The following is a 12,645-nucleotide window of genomic DNA, read 5'->3' as shown; positions in this document are numbered from 1 at the left end:
GCTGACAGTCAGCATTTCACCTCTCCTGACACTGCCAAAGGCCATGGGATCTCACTGGCAGTGTTATCAGAGATGCTGAGTCCCTCTGACAGAGGGGGAGAGGTTACCATTCTCTTGAAGAAACAGCCCCCTTGCTGCATGAGTATTCTCCTTAAAGGTGTCTCATGCTGAAAACTGAAGTGTTTCTCAAACAGGTCATGCCATTTCAAAATGTATTTAAAACAACAAGAAGAAAGGAAAAGGCAGGCAACTCTACAGCTAAAAAAAAAAAAATAAATATCTGGAAAATTAATAGGAAACAATCAGCACAAATCTGCCACAAATATCAAGTCAATGAAATCCAGCATCTGCTTTCTTTGGCAGAACACAGCTAATAAATTCATGTCTGGTGGAGACATGCTTATCACCAGCAGCGCTGAGACACTGCAGGCAGGTCATTACCGCACACAAGCCCGTGGTGATGTTTTGTTCCAGTCCAGTCTCCTGGGAATTCAGGGGAGAAAAAGATCCTGTGGGATCAGAGAGCTTTCCTGATGTTCCCTGACAGAACAAATGCAGTGGCAGCCTGGGGAAGGACACTGAGTGGAGGTAGCAGCATCCTCTGTCCCTGGACAAGCAGTGCCCACCATGGAGCAGGACTGGACATCTGCCCTCCCCATGACCTCTTCGGACCTTCACTCCTCAGTCAGGAGGCAAATCAGTTAAGAAGCTCCTGCTTCTTTGCTTAAGTCTCCACAACACGAATCTCAGGAGATATTCTGTGCAAGAGCTTCTGGCAACTTTTCCTGTGTTTTATCCCACCCCAGAAGCCATCCCTGACCCACTTCAACAAACTCTGCTTTCCCTGTAATGGGAATAGTTACAGAAAACTAAAAAACACCTTTACAAAGGGGTTTCCCATCCCTGGAGACCTGTGTACTACATTTATTCTTCTTTGCCTCTCCCCAACCCTGAAGATCTCCCCCATCTCTGGTGGTTTCTCACAGGATGCTCCTCTGTTTCCCTCCCCTCCATCACCTCCAGCTCATCCCACCACGTTGGGTTTTTGAGGGAAGGCTTCTGAGGCAGGAGACACAGGCAAAGCAAGCCCTGGCCAAATATCTGCCATCCTCCCCAGGCTCGTGCTCATCCTACTCCTGGTCTTTTCCAGCCACTCATGCTTGGCAGCAGCCCTTGAGGAATCCCAGGTGCCAGTCTTGAACAGACATTAGACGAGAAGGAGATGAAAAATCATTTTTAAAAAGGTTATAGCTCAAGTCCATCTGCATTGCCGTTGAATCTATAACTTTTCAAAAAACCTTGAGCCTTCTCTAAGAAGTCAAAATAGCAGGTAGTGGGCTGGAGCAGGCAGGGAGCAGGGTTTCTGTGTGGCGAGGGGAAAGCAAGCCCAGTGCCAGCACCTAGCCAGGCGCTCAAGGAAGCTGATCTGGGGGTGCTCCACACTCCCCTTTTAAAGCAAAACAAGTGCTTTGGATCAAAGACTCCTTCTCAGCAGCCGTTACCCAGCTCCATGTGTGCTGCTGCATCTCCAGCCAACCTCTTCACAAGGGTTTTTTGGGGGGGTGAGAGGGGTGGGGACCTTTTGAGGAGACATTTAATAGTTGCATGCTGAAAGGAGTTACTGTACCAGGCTCCGACCGCCTTTCCTTGGGACTCATGAATCTGTGCTTTGTTCGGGTTAAGTCATATCTCAGAGCAGCCTCTAAGAGTAATCTCTGAAAAGAGGTTCTCTATAACAAGAAGTTACAGACCTGCTCTCCAGCTACAGCAAAGTTACCAGAATCCAGCAGCATGGATTTAGCCCTTTCCTAAAGCAGCCAAGGCAGCACTTACAACAAAAGCAGGAAAAAGCAGCTGTAAATGCTGGGATAAACAAACAGCCCCTTATCTCCACGGTGGAGTGCAAAATAAATTTTTATGGACTGATCCTCCAAGGCAAAGAGAAGAGCAAGCAGAAAGGTTTCAGCCTGTACCACCCAAGTACCCCGAAACAAACTCTCTTTGCTGATTTTTAGCTGCCAGTTCTCCTGTGCTCACAGCTCCGAGTTCTGTACCACGTTTAACTCGGGGGCACACTTGAACAACAATAAACAACATTATCCACCACTGCTAAACATCAGAAATTAAAATACAGCCTCTTACCTCCACATCACACACCCTGCTGGTTTAAAAGGACTGAAGAAGCACTCACAGCGTGCATGAGCTAAGCCTTCATGTTTTCTGTACATTCGAGCTGAGGGAAGAGGGGAGACACAATCCCGGACTTCTTCCGTTGCCATATAATCTGAAGGAAGTGACCTTCGCATTTGTTGCTTTGATTACAGATTCAGAAACAAAAGCCCTTCCACTGTGAGTCAGGGGACACAAGGGGTTGAAATGTGACTGTTAAAAATGGAGGCGAGCTGAGAAAGCATTACAATTGTGGGGTTTTTTTTCCTTTGTAATATTAACCCCTTTATTGTGAAACAAAACCAAGTTAAAAACCAGCAGCTACCAACTGAAGGCACGTCACAGGTGCCAGTCCTGTGTGCTGTACCACAGCACACAGCCAAGGAGCCCCACACCAACAGCTCTGTGCTCCCTGGGAGTTGCCATCACCCCTCCAGCTCTTCCACCCCACTCATCCAGGGGACAGGAGGGGCCTTTTTGTTAAAAACTGGAACAGCATTAGAAATTCAAGTCACTCCCACTCTCAACCCCTTGGAGCAAGGCTGAGCCCTGTGGCAGCAGGAGCCTCACTGACCCATCTGAAGGGATACAGGAACAGAGAGAACCAGAGTTTGTCTTCTCAGCACTCCTTCCCTCACATCTCCACAGACCCTCCCTGCAGACAACCCCAGATACAACATTTCAGTGGATTTCTCCCAGATTCCTTTCCAGAGCACGGGTTTGCTGTCTCTGATGTGGGGTGCTGCCCTCTGGAGAGGGAACCAGGAGTGCAGATGGAGTTTACACCCTTGGCCATCAACCTGAATTCGTCCGGGGGGTCAGAGCTGGGCTCCACGAGTTCACTTTGCTACCGGTAGAGATGCAAGAGCAAATCATCTACCTGCTGTTCTGCTGCTCCCTTTGCAGGCAGTTCTCTGTGTGCAGAACACCGAGCTGTGCTTCATCTCCCTGATTTCTTCTCCTCTGACACATCAACCTGCGAGGCTTCACACACCTCCGGGCTCTGACACAGCAGCACTAACTGTGTAACTGTGCCAGGCAGGGCACAGGTATCACACAGAGGCACAAACTCCTCCAAAATAAATGTCAAGCAACTAAGTAACACTGCTTTCACTGCACATAGAAAAAACCAGAACTCTGCAACCCAAATCCAGGAGGCTGCAACCTCCAGAGCTCCACTGCGACCTGCAAGGCAAGTACACAAAAGGCACATGATCTCAAATCTACACTACTACATGAAGCTACTTCAAAATCTAAAATACAAATCTGTTCCTATTTCACAAACACAGCCCAAGATTAATAATTTCCCTTTATGTGCTGTGAGTATAGGTACCCAAGGTTTTAAATAACACCACTGACTCAAATCCTCTGGCCACACAAATTACTGATGGAAGACTGATGCCAACAGAACAACCCACCCCAGGACCACAGCATCCAACATAGGCTGGGAGAACAACACAGAGCACTACCAGAGCAGAAGAGCACCAAAACAACCTCACCTGGGAGCAGGAACAATCTCTTTTGTTTAGTTGGATGCTCTTATTCAGTTATTTATGCTCCCAGCTGAGCAGTCGCTATGCACAGAGAAGACAAACTATAAAGACCTTTCCACCCCAATTTTTATAATCCAGAGATCTGTTTTAATAGAAAAAAAAAAATAAGTTCAACACCTGCAACAAACTAATTTGCTCGAGTCAGAATAGAAAGCAAGAACCTCAGGGTCACACTTTTGAAAGCAACACTGCAGAGGTACGGCTCCTACTTCTTAGAGAGTCCAGGCCCTCTTGGTCCAAATAAAGTCCCCCAGACAGGAGACTCTGTGTACTAAGTGTTTGAGGGCAACAAGGGGCTCCACAAAGCTGCAGAGCACTGTGTAAACGAAGGGCCTTTCCAGCCCTGCTGGGGAGCGAAGCAGGGCTGATCCACCTGATCACACAGTGTGTCATCCCAGATCCCCTCACCTGGAGCTGCCTCCCTGAATTAACATCAACCCAGACACCTCCAGAGGGCAACTTGCCCCAGTTACCTGGGATGTAGTGAGGTGCCAAAGCTGTCTCGCCCTCCTTGTTTAATTCAGAACTGGCTTTGATCAAATATCCACCTTTTAAATCCCTGCAGACAGAGAGCTGTCTTTTTTCCCCAAAGTTACTTTGTAAAAGCCAACGTTCTCATAGTCATGAGACTACAAAAGCTTTCCAAGCAATGCTCAATATCACAGGTTTCATAAAAAAAACATAAGCTGGCCCCACATCAGGCAGGAGGGTGCCAGGTCAGGTCCAGCCAGCTGGTCCAGACTGCACCAGCAACCTAAGGGGTGGCAGCCCAGACAGTTTTGGGAGAGGATTTCAGAGCAACAAACTTGCATTTGTCTCCAAAACACAGACTCCAAAGCCCCAAAAATAAGATGGAAAACAGACAGTGAGTCATGTTTCCTTAGAGAAATGACGTGAAGGTTACCTGGGTGGTGCCAACTTCTGCCCTGCTGGGATAACCACAGAGACAGGAATAGCTGGAGGAGAAGAGCACAGCTCCTCAGAGGATCCAGGGCTCCCAAACAAACACAGACCTGAGCTGTGTAACTCAGCTGTGCGGAAAACTTCTCTAAATGAGAAAAATTAGAGTTTAAAAGAAATACAGTGCACCCATAAGAGGTGGGAAGTTGCTGGAGTTGAGCAGGGGGAAGTCCCAGAAGAGCTCCGAGCCAGGTTTGGGGATGGCAGTACCAAACCTCACCAAAGGGTACCTGACCCTACAGCAACTGCAGCACACCCCAGCCTCTCTGATAAGGTGAACAGATGCAGTGTACTTGATGTAAGAGAGGAATTACAGCCACTTTCTCTATGGCTTAGCAAACTCCACCGTTCAGGTAGAAAGACTGTTCCCCTCATTCTTTTTTCCTGCCTATTTCCAACCTCAGTTTTCCTCTCCCACTGCCCTTGTGCTGCCTTTTTTTCCTACCTGTTCACTTTCCTACACTTTCTTTTAAGTTTGTGCTCAGTTTGGGGTATGGGGGGTTTTGACATAGGCCTGAAGGAGGTCAGGATTAATAATTTTTTTTTATTCCTTGGTCTCTCCCCTCTCTTTCCTTGCTCGCACAGCACGTACTTCTCGTTCTATGTAATTCTTTCCCCCTCTTCCAGCTTAACTCCCATCCTCTAGTCCTTTGCCTCCTGTTGCCCATGCACAAGCCAGTAAGCTGCCTGCACAAGACACCAACAAGAATGGCTTTCTCCAAATCACACACCCTGTGCCCAGCCCACCTCACCCTACCCAAAAACCACTGGCCCAACAAAAGGTAAAGCCAGGATACTCAGAAACCAGCAGTGCCATGGGTGTAAGTGCTGTGTGTGTTGGTCTCTCCATCCCTGCTCCCAGCTCTGCCCCCACCTGTGCCCAACAGCATGGTGGGGCACCACCCATCACTTGGACACCCATCACCAGGACAACCCTTACTCCACATCAGCTGAGAAAGCAACCACGGAAATGTCACAGTCTTAATCCTAATATTGCTTGGACTTTCCATGATGGCTTTTAATGGCTAAAACCAGCACATTCAGGCTCTTCTCAGCATTTTGATGACCCCTGCTCTCCCCATCTCCTTCCCCAACACCAGCATTGATGCATGTTTAAATGAATGACAGATCAGTTAGTGGGGAAAAGTGTACATGCGTATTTGTGTGTGGGAGGGTATTTAAGCTAATATATTCCAGCACTGATAGCTTTATCCTCTTTGCAGTCCCTGAGAATGAACTGGCCTCCATCTGTACAGAAGATTAGTAGAATTACTAATCACTAATTATGACTCAGAGGTTTTAAGAGCAATGCAGACTGTACAAGCATGGCCTGATTTTCAGAAAATGAGGAGACAAAGATAGCACAGTGTTATTTTAAGCACATGGACAGTCCATCCAAGATCACAAAGCACTGCAGTGACAGCGCTTGCAAAAAGAGTGACAGAGCTAAACACTCAGAAGGGCAAAAATGAAGCATGTGCCTGAAACACTTTTAATTTACGTTTCCACATGGTTCTTGTCCAGTCAGAGAGAGCTCACCACCCTCTCTGCACACGACCAAACTGGAGATTTATCCAGGCAAGCTCATACAGTGATACCTTTGTACAGGACTCTGCTTCTGAAAAGTGGCGCCAGCGACATTCGAAATCTAACGTATTTGTGAGCTGCGTCAGATAGAAGGAAAAACAATATTTATACAGGCCCAATTGGCTCATGAATAGAAGGCTCTGTTTGAAACTGGCACTGCAACACCCTGAAGGAAATGAGATGAAGTTCACAGTCTGGTTGTGAAGTTTGTCTGTGAGGGAAGAGGGAGAAGCGGTGCAGTAATCATATTTTTGTTTGAATAAACTCTCTCAAACGGCAAACGCTATATCATGAGCTCAGATGAAAATATGTCTGGCAGAGAGCTTTGGAAAGCTGCTGTTGGAGAGCCAAGATTAACTCTAAGCTGTCAAGAGGCAGTGCCCAGAGCCAGTCCTTCCTCAGCTCTGCTGGAGGCTCCCCCAAAATCCCAACCACAGGGACACCTCCACATGCCCTGTTTGGACGTGATGGGGGTTTTAGCAGAGTTAAAGCTCTGCAGGTGACGTATGAGCAGCATCAGAGCATTAGATCAGATCCATTCAAAAAGAAAAACATCTGGATGAAAGCAGTTAGAGCAAAGCTTTTCCAGGGCAACCGGTAATCCCCAGGGCGCAAGTTTAAATCGTTGGAGGGACACAGGCACATATTCAGTGTCCTCTAAAAAGGACTTCAAGCTCCCTCTGGAAAGTCCTGACCCATTAGGACACCTGAGATGTTTCTGCTGAGCATCAGATATGGAAGAAGGAAAGCTCTGCCCCGACAATGCAGCCCCCACTCCGTGCTCCCCCTCACTGCTCCAGCACTGCTTTTTATCACTGTGAAAAGGAAAAAAAGGCACTTCAACTTCATGTCAGCGTTTTTTATAATGAAAAGTTAAGGTGTGGTAGCAGAGGAAACGTGGTGCTCACTATCCAAACCAACTACGTTAGCACCAGAGGAAACAGAAGTCGTGAGCTGCTTCCTCTCTCGCTCCTCCACCCCAGGTACTTCTGGGCCAGGCACACGTACAGAGCTCATTTATTGTGCTTCATCAGCAAAATTTTTCACTTCACACAGCATGAGTGACCTTTCAGAGGTTAAAAAGCACTTTGTCCAGAAGACCCACATGAAAAGTTTACACATTTTACACCAGAATATATTAGCCAAATTCCCAGTGTAACTGGTAATCACAGTTATTTGTAAACTGCTTAATCACAGAGATGCTCTCATACTTGATTTCACGTCCAGCAGATCAATCACAACATGCCATTGTATTCTGCAGGGAGTCTGGGGACAGTTTGCCTGGTCTCTCTTCCACTTTGCACAGAGCAGACTGACTGACACACACTTAACCCTGGCACTAAAGCATTCACTTGACCAGTTTTTTATTTTGTAGAGTTAGTTGCACATGGACTTTGATGCAAAGTTTCATTCCTGCTTAGAACATAATGAGGCATCATTCTGATGTGGGATGTATAGGTGGAAACTGGCACTGATACACCAGGGGAAGACTTGCACCAAAATCTCTTAGCATTGACATCCCAGTGAAAATCAGGCTAGTGGTAATACAGTTGACTAAACATGGGATAGATGTTGATCCTCAAAGGTTTTGGCTTTGCCAATGTTTATTAACGTAATTTATATAAAAGTTTCACTTTGTTTTACTGCTCTATAATTAAATTAAAGACAGGTGGCCTATAAAATCAGCATGCAGAGAGCCCTGCAGAAAGCTTTCTTTTGGGAGAGCATCAGGACAACCTAGAAATGCCATGCTATCTCATCTTGGACATCAAGAGGGGCTCTGGGAAGACCCCCAAAGCCCAGCTGCAGGCCACAGCTCCACAACAAAACACAGCCCTAACTCCTTTCTCTGGCAGGAAATGAGAACCCTTCTGTGAAGGCTTTATGCTGAGTTCTCACCCAGGATTTTTTCCAAGCCCTAACAGCCCCAATAACTCATATCGACTTACTGCTGTTAGACAGAAGACTTGTGCCAGCTTTTCCATCAGTTGTCTCTGCAAATCTGTTATTTCTAGGGTAGGCTTCAAATGCTCCCTGCCACGGACAAGACAATGTTCCCTGGCACACAACCCAAGCTCTCTGAGGATAAACTCACATGCTGTACAGGCCCCCTGGCCTTGCTTGGGTTCAGGGGTTATTTCAGAGAGAAACAGGACACTCCAGCAGAGCTCTGGCTCACAGGCTCCTCCAGATGAATAGGCTGTGGGCAAACAGGACAGCCCTTCTCTTTTGGCAGGTGGGACAGATGATGCCAAGCACCCTGGAGCAGGGACCTGGGAAACGCCCGAGCTTGGCTCGCTGGGCTGAAGTCCCTGCACCAGTGACCAGGTAAGACCTTGGAAGGTGTTTCCCACACACACATGCCAGAAACACACCAGGTATGGAGAAAGTGATTGACAGAGGCTGGTCTGTCAATGCTCGGGTGGGTTTTAGTTGTACCCAAAGCTGCTAAGGCAGGTAAGGGCTTTATGGTGGCTGAGAGGATTTCAGCCTCCCCTGACCAGACGGTGCAGCCCCGTGACCACCTCCACACCTGCCAGCTTTGGAAGGCAGAGATGAGAGCCTTGCACAGGCTCACCAAGGTGTTGGTGGCTTCTCCAGCTGGGACTCGAGCTCAGGTCCCCCCTGAGGCTAAAGGAAGTATTTTTTATTTTAAAAATCCCAGAACCCCCCTCACCAGAACAACAAGTGTAGCAGCCCAGGGAGAAGGAATTCTGCTGGTTTTCCTTTCACCACAATAATGCACTGATGATTAAACACAGTCCTGCCAGCAGTGTCCAGCTCACCCAAAAATAGCCACGTGCCCACAAAACAACACCAACTCCAAATACAGATCAAAGCCATCTATAGTCTCCAGGGCTAACCAGCAGCACAAGCACCTGTCACCCCCACCCCTTCCCTGCTCATCACTTGTACATAGCTCAGTTGACCAAGTTCTGCCCTGTTTCCTGATCAACAACACCAGCAGCCCAGGGAGTCCTCAGAGAGGGCAAAAGTGTAATTTTAGTCAGAAAAGCCTGTATATAAAACCAGTGTTATTTTTCACATCTGGAATACGAATGCAAAGGAGTTACAGAAATATAAGCGGTCCCCAAGAAGCCAGGTTGGGAAAGGAGCTGGTTAAGCACCTGTCCAGGCATCAATGTCAATGAGAACACAGGGCAAAAAGGTGCTTTCATGTGGCTGCACTAAATACAGGACTTCTAGCAAATACCTGAGAGGACCAAGAACATCCCTGGTGGGTAGAACAGTGCTGTTATACCCATTATAAAGGAGCACAGAGGAGGAAGACAATCTGCCCAAGACAATGCAGGATCTATGGTAATGATGGGACACACAGTCTCATACCCAAGATTAAAGCAGAGTCCCAGAGATGCTGCAACATCCACCTCCTCAGAGAAACAACCCCACAGAGAGCTCTGCACTGCATGTTTTGTTCTTTTATTGCTCCACTGAGCCCGAGGTGAGTAAGTGGAACCCAGAAGAGCTCAAAGCTCATCCTTGTACACAAAGGTCACCCAGCTATAATCTCTACCTGTTTCCATAGCCTAAAGTGCCTAAAAAACATTGAAAAAAATACATTTGATTCAGCTTCTTGCAGGGCTCTGGTTCCTAAACAGTTGGGTGACATTTAATGCTGTGTACTCAGTCCTGCACTGGCTGGATTCAGCCAGAGCTTTGGGTAGCCAAGACTCCGGCACAAAAAGCAGAGTGTTACGCAACCCTGAGAGGAAGAGCTGCAGGGCATTCCTTCAGTCATCTCACTTTAACAGACCCCAAATTACCACTAGGAAATTCCTGATGTTAAAACGCGAGAGTTGCCTTGTTCCTGCTGGGTTTCATCTCCCTGGGATGACCCTCTGAGCAGTGAGTGTGGAGCAACAGGTCCCTTGTCCAGGCTGTGACAAGCTGTGGGCAGAGGTGACAGGGGAAGAGACACTCCCTGTCCACTGCCCTGGCTCAAGGTCCACCTAGAAAGATGACAGAAAGACCAACCTCCTATCTCTTTACCCATTTTCACTTTTGGACACAGGCATAAGTCAGTGATGCTTTTCACCAAGACAAGATTAACCTACAAACAGCAACTAGGACACCATAAGTTTGGGCAGAGATACTGTCACACTTTGCTTCTGAAAAATCTCTTTTCACTTCAGGCCAACCCTTGGAGAATGGCAGCTGAACAGTCTGAATACATCTGTTGTCAGAGCTGGTCCTCACCAAGCCGTTATTCCAGCCCTGGAGGGATGGAGTTTGCCTCCTTGGGATGCAAAGAGATCCTGGAGAGCAAAGGCAGTCTGAGCTCCACACTCTTTATGTGAGTGGACTCCAAAAATAACACCCATGCAGTACAGGTGTAGCTGGATTTTATTTACAGAGAAAGCAGAGCACCAGGACTGCATCCTACCATGTTCCTTCAGCTCAGTAAAGATGGACAAATGAGGAGCAATGATGCCTTGACTCCTGCATCCCCTAACTAGTCATGATGCATATTCCTGAAGTGACACCCGTGTCAGATACATCACAAAGCGCTTACATCCATCATCTGTACAAAATGCCACGAAGTGCTTCCAGCACTTGGAAGCACTTCTATCTTTGCAAAGCTGTTCTCCTGCTCCTGAGCATACCTTAAAACTAAACAGCAACAGATCCCTTTAGGATTAAATAGGCACAGATGTCTTGTTAGCATGACTTTCCCATGGAAGTTACATCTTGATGCTTCTGGAGAGCTGTGTCATTCTCTGTATTGCAACACAGCAGGAGGAGGGAAGAAGCTGCTTTGAAACATTCCAGTAACGTAGCAAACACGCACACTGACACTGGGACCCGGCACGCAGCACAAGTTTACACGTGAGTCAGATATAGAGACACACAGAAATAAACAACTGCCAGCAAGAACAGACTCCAAAAAAGAGTGACACCACCCTCGCTGCAACTGGATACCACAGTCACTGCAAGTATGGGTTGTGTTTCCTGCCTGCACGAAGGGGAGCCCCCCAACTGCTGTTCCAGGACTCATTGCAGCCCCCCCAGGCAGCAGCCGCTTTGCAAGGCAAAAGACTATCACGTTACAGGCTGCCACTATTCAGTGTCACAAACAGAGCAGAAAAAGCTACAGCCAGTCTCTCCCATGGGGGCATCGAGCTCCCAGTGCCCGATGGCAGGGCAGCCAGAGCTGAGCTCGGTCCCCCAGATTCGAGTGCAAGGATAGCAACAGCAGCCAGAGGGGCTCCCAGGGACTGCGATACGGGGGACAGTTGCTTGCCGAAACACGTTCAGATAAACTGACTTATAAAACATATTTGGCACAAAAAAATATTTCACAAACCCAGACTTCAGGGCATTAGCTCAGACCCAGGAGAGGAACCGCTGAGCACTTCCCCAGCTCTGCCTCGATGCTCTTCACCCCATCCCGTCCCTGCCTCACCGTGGGGTGCGCACAGAGGTACCGCTCCGGAGAGCGAGCCCGCACCCGTCAGGTGCCACGATGCTCTTCCAAACAAAACCCGGGGCGATGACCAGGGTGGGTTTTTGGGTTTGGTTTTTTTTTTTACCTGGTAGACATCCCGGAGGCCACACCACGCTCGCAGGGCTTGCCGGCACGCCCGCAGCCGGGCAGCGTACCATCGCCTGAGCGCTGCCACCGTCACCGTCCACACGAAGCGGCTCCCGCTGAACAGCAGATCCTCCACCCCGCACATGAACACCGAAGCCATGAGCTGCTCCGTCGGGAAAGCAAACCCCCCCCTCCCCGTCCCGGCTGGCTCCCGCTGCCTCGCTCAGACTCCTGGCATGACGGCAGCCTGGCTTTATACGGCGGGCGGCGGGCAGGGGTGTTGCACAGAGCCAGGGTCAAGCCTTAAAACAAACTCCTCTTTCACGGCGCTTCCTGGGCAGATTCCCAGGCATGCCCCGGCGCCTGACGCCCAGCCAGCGGCTGCAGTAGCTCAGCCCTACCAGCAGCTCACACAGCAGCCTTGTCCTTCTTAGCAGCTTATATAAAGCTCTGTTAAGCCCCAGTAGCTACCACTATGTTTTCTAATTAAATTTTAACCCTTTTGCCATATGCCCTGACAGCAACCCCGTTCAGGCGCTGCGGGAGGAGAGCGAAGCCGCTCGCCGGCGTTCAGCGCTGCCGCACTCGAGTGAGCTGGGCAGGCGCTGCACACACACCCGGCGCTATCTGCCTCCGACACCTCATTATCTGCCATGCAGGGAACAAAGCTGTCATCGTTTTCTCCCGGCTGAGCCCGTGATCAAATTATACACTAGAAATCCTACTTGGAAAAAAAAAAAAAAAAAAAAAAAAAAAAAAAAAAAAAAAAAAAAAAAAAAAAAAAAAAAAAAAAAAAAAAAAAAAAAAAAAAAAAAAAAAAAA

The 12,645-nt window shown here is 48.3% G+C and overlaps 1 protein-coding gene across 2 annotated transcripts in view; it reads right to left on the bottom strand.

Annotated features, from left to right (window-relative positions):
• The window catches only part of FRMD4B (FERM domain containing 4B), a 79,209-nt gene extending 67,006 nt beyond the window's left edge, over positions 1-12,203 (bottom strand). Inside the window, exon 1 of one of the 2 annotated variants that reach the window (XM_027895134.1) lies at positions 11,822-12,203. In XM_027895134.1, coding sequence (XP_027750935.1) covers positions 11,822-11,983 — 162 coding nt within the window. In that variant the 5' untranslated portion in view covers positions 11,984-12,203. Of the gene's footprint in view, positions 1-2,142; positions 2,175-11,821 lie in introns of those variants that run through there. The other variant, XM_027895135.1, reaches the window with a different exon arrangement.
• Between the last annotated feature and the right edge of the window lie 442 nt (positions 12,204-12,645).

Source organism: Empidonax traillii, unplaced genomic scaffold, assembly GCF_003031625.1.
Source record: "Empidonax traillii isolate 1590-97213 ecotype Southwest subspecies unplaced genomic scaffold, ASM303162v1 scaffold450:size721730, whole genome shotgun sequence".
Classification (NCBI taxonomy): Eukaryota; Metazoa; Chordata; class Aves; order Passeriformes; family Tyrannidae; genus Empidonax; species Empidonax traillii.
Note: the sequence above shows the minus strand (reverse complement) of the source record. Positions and strands in the feature narration are given on the sequence as shown.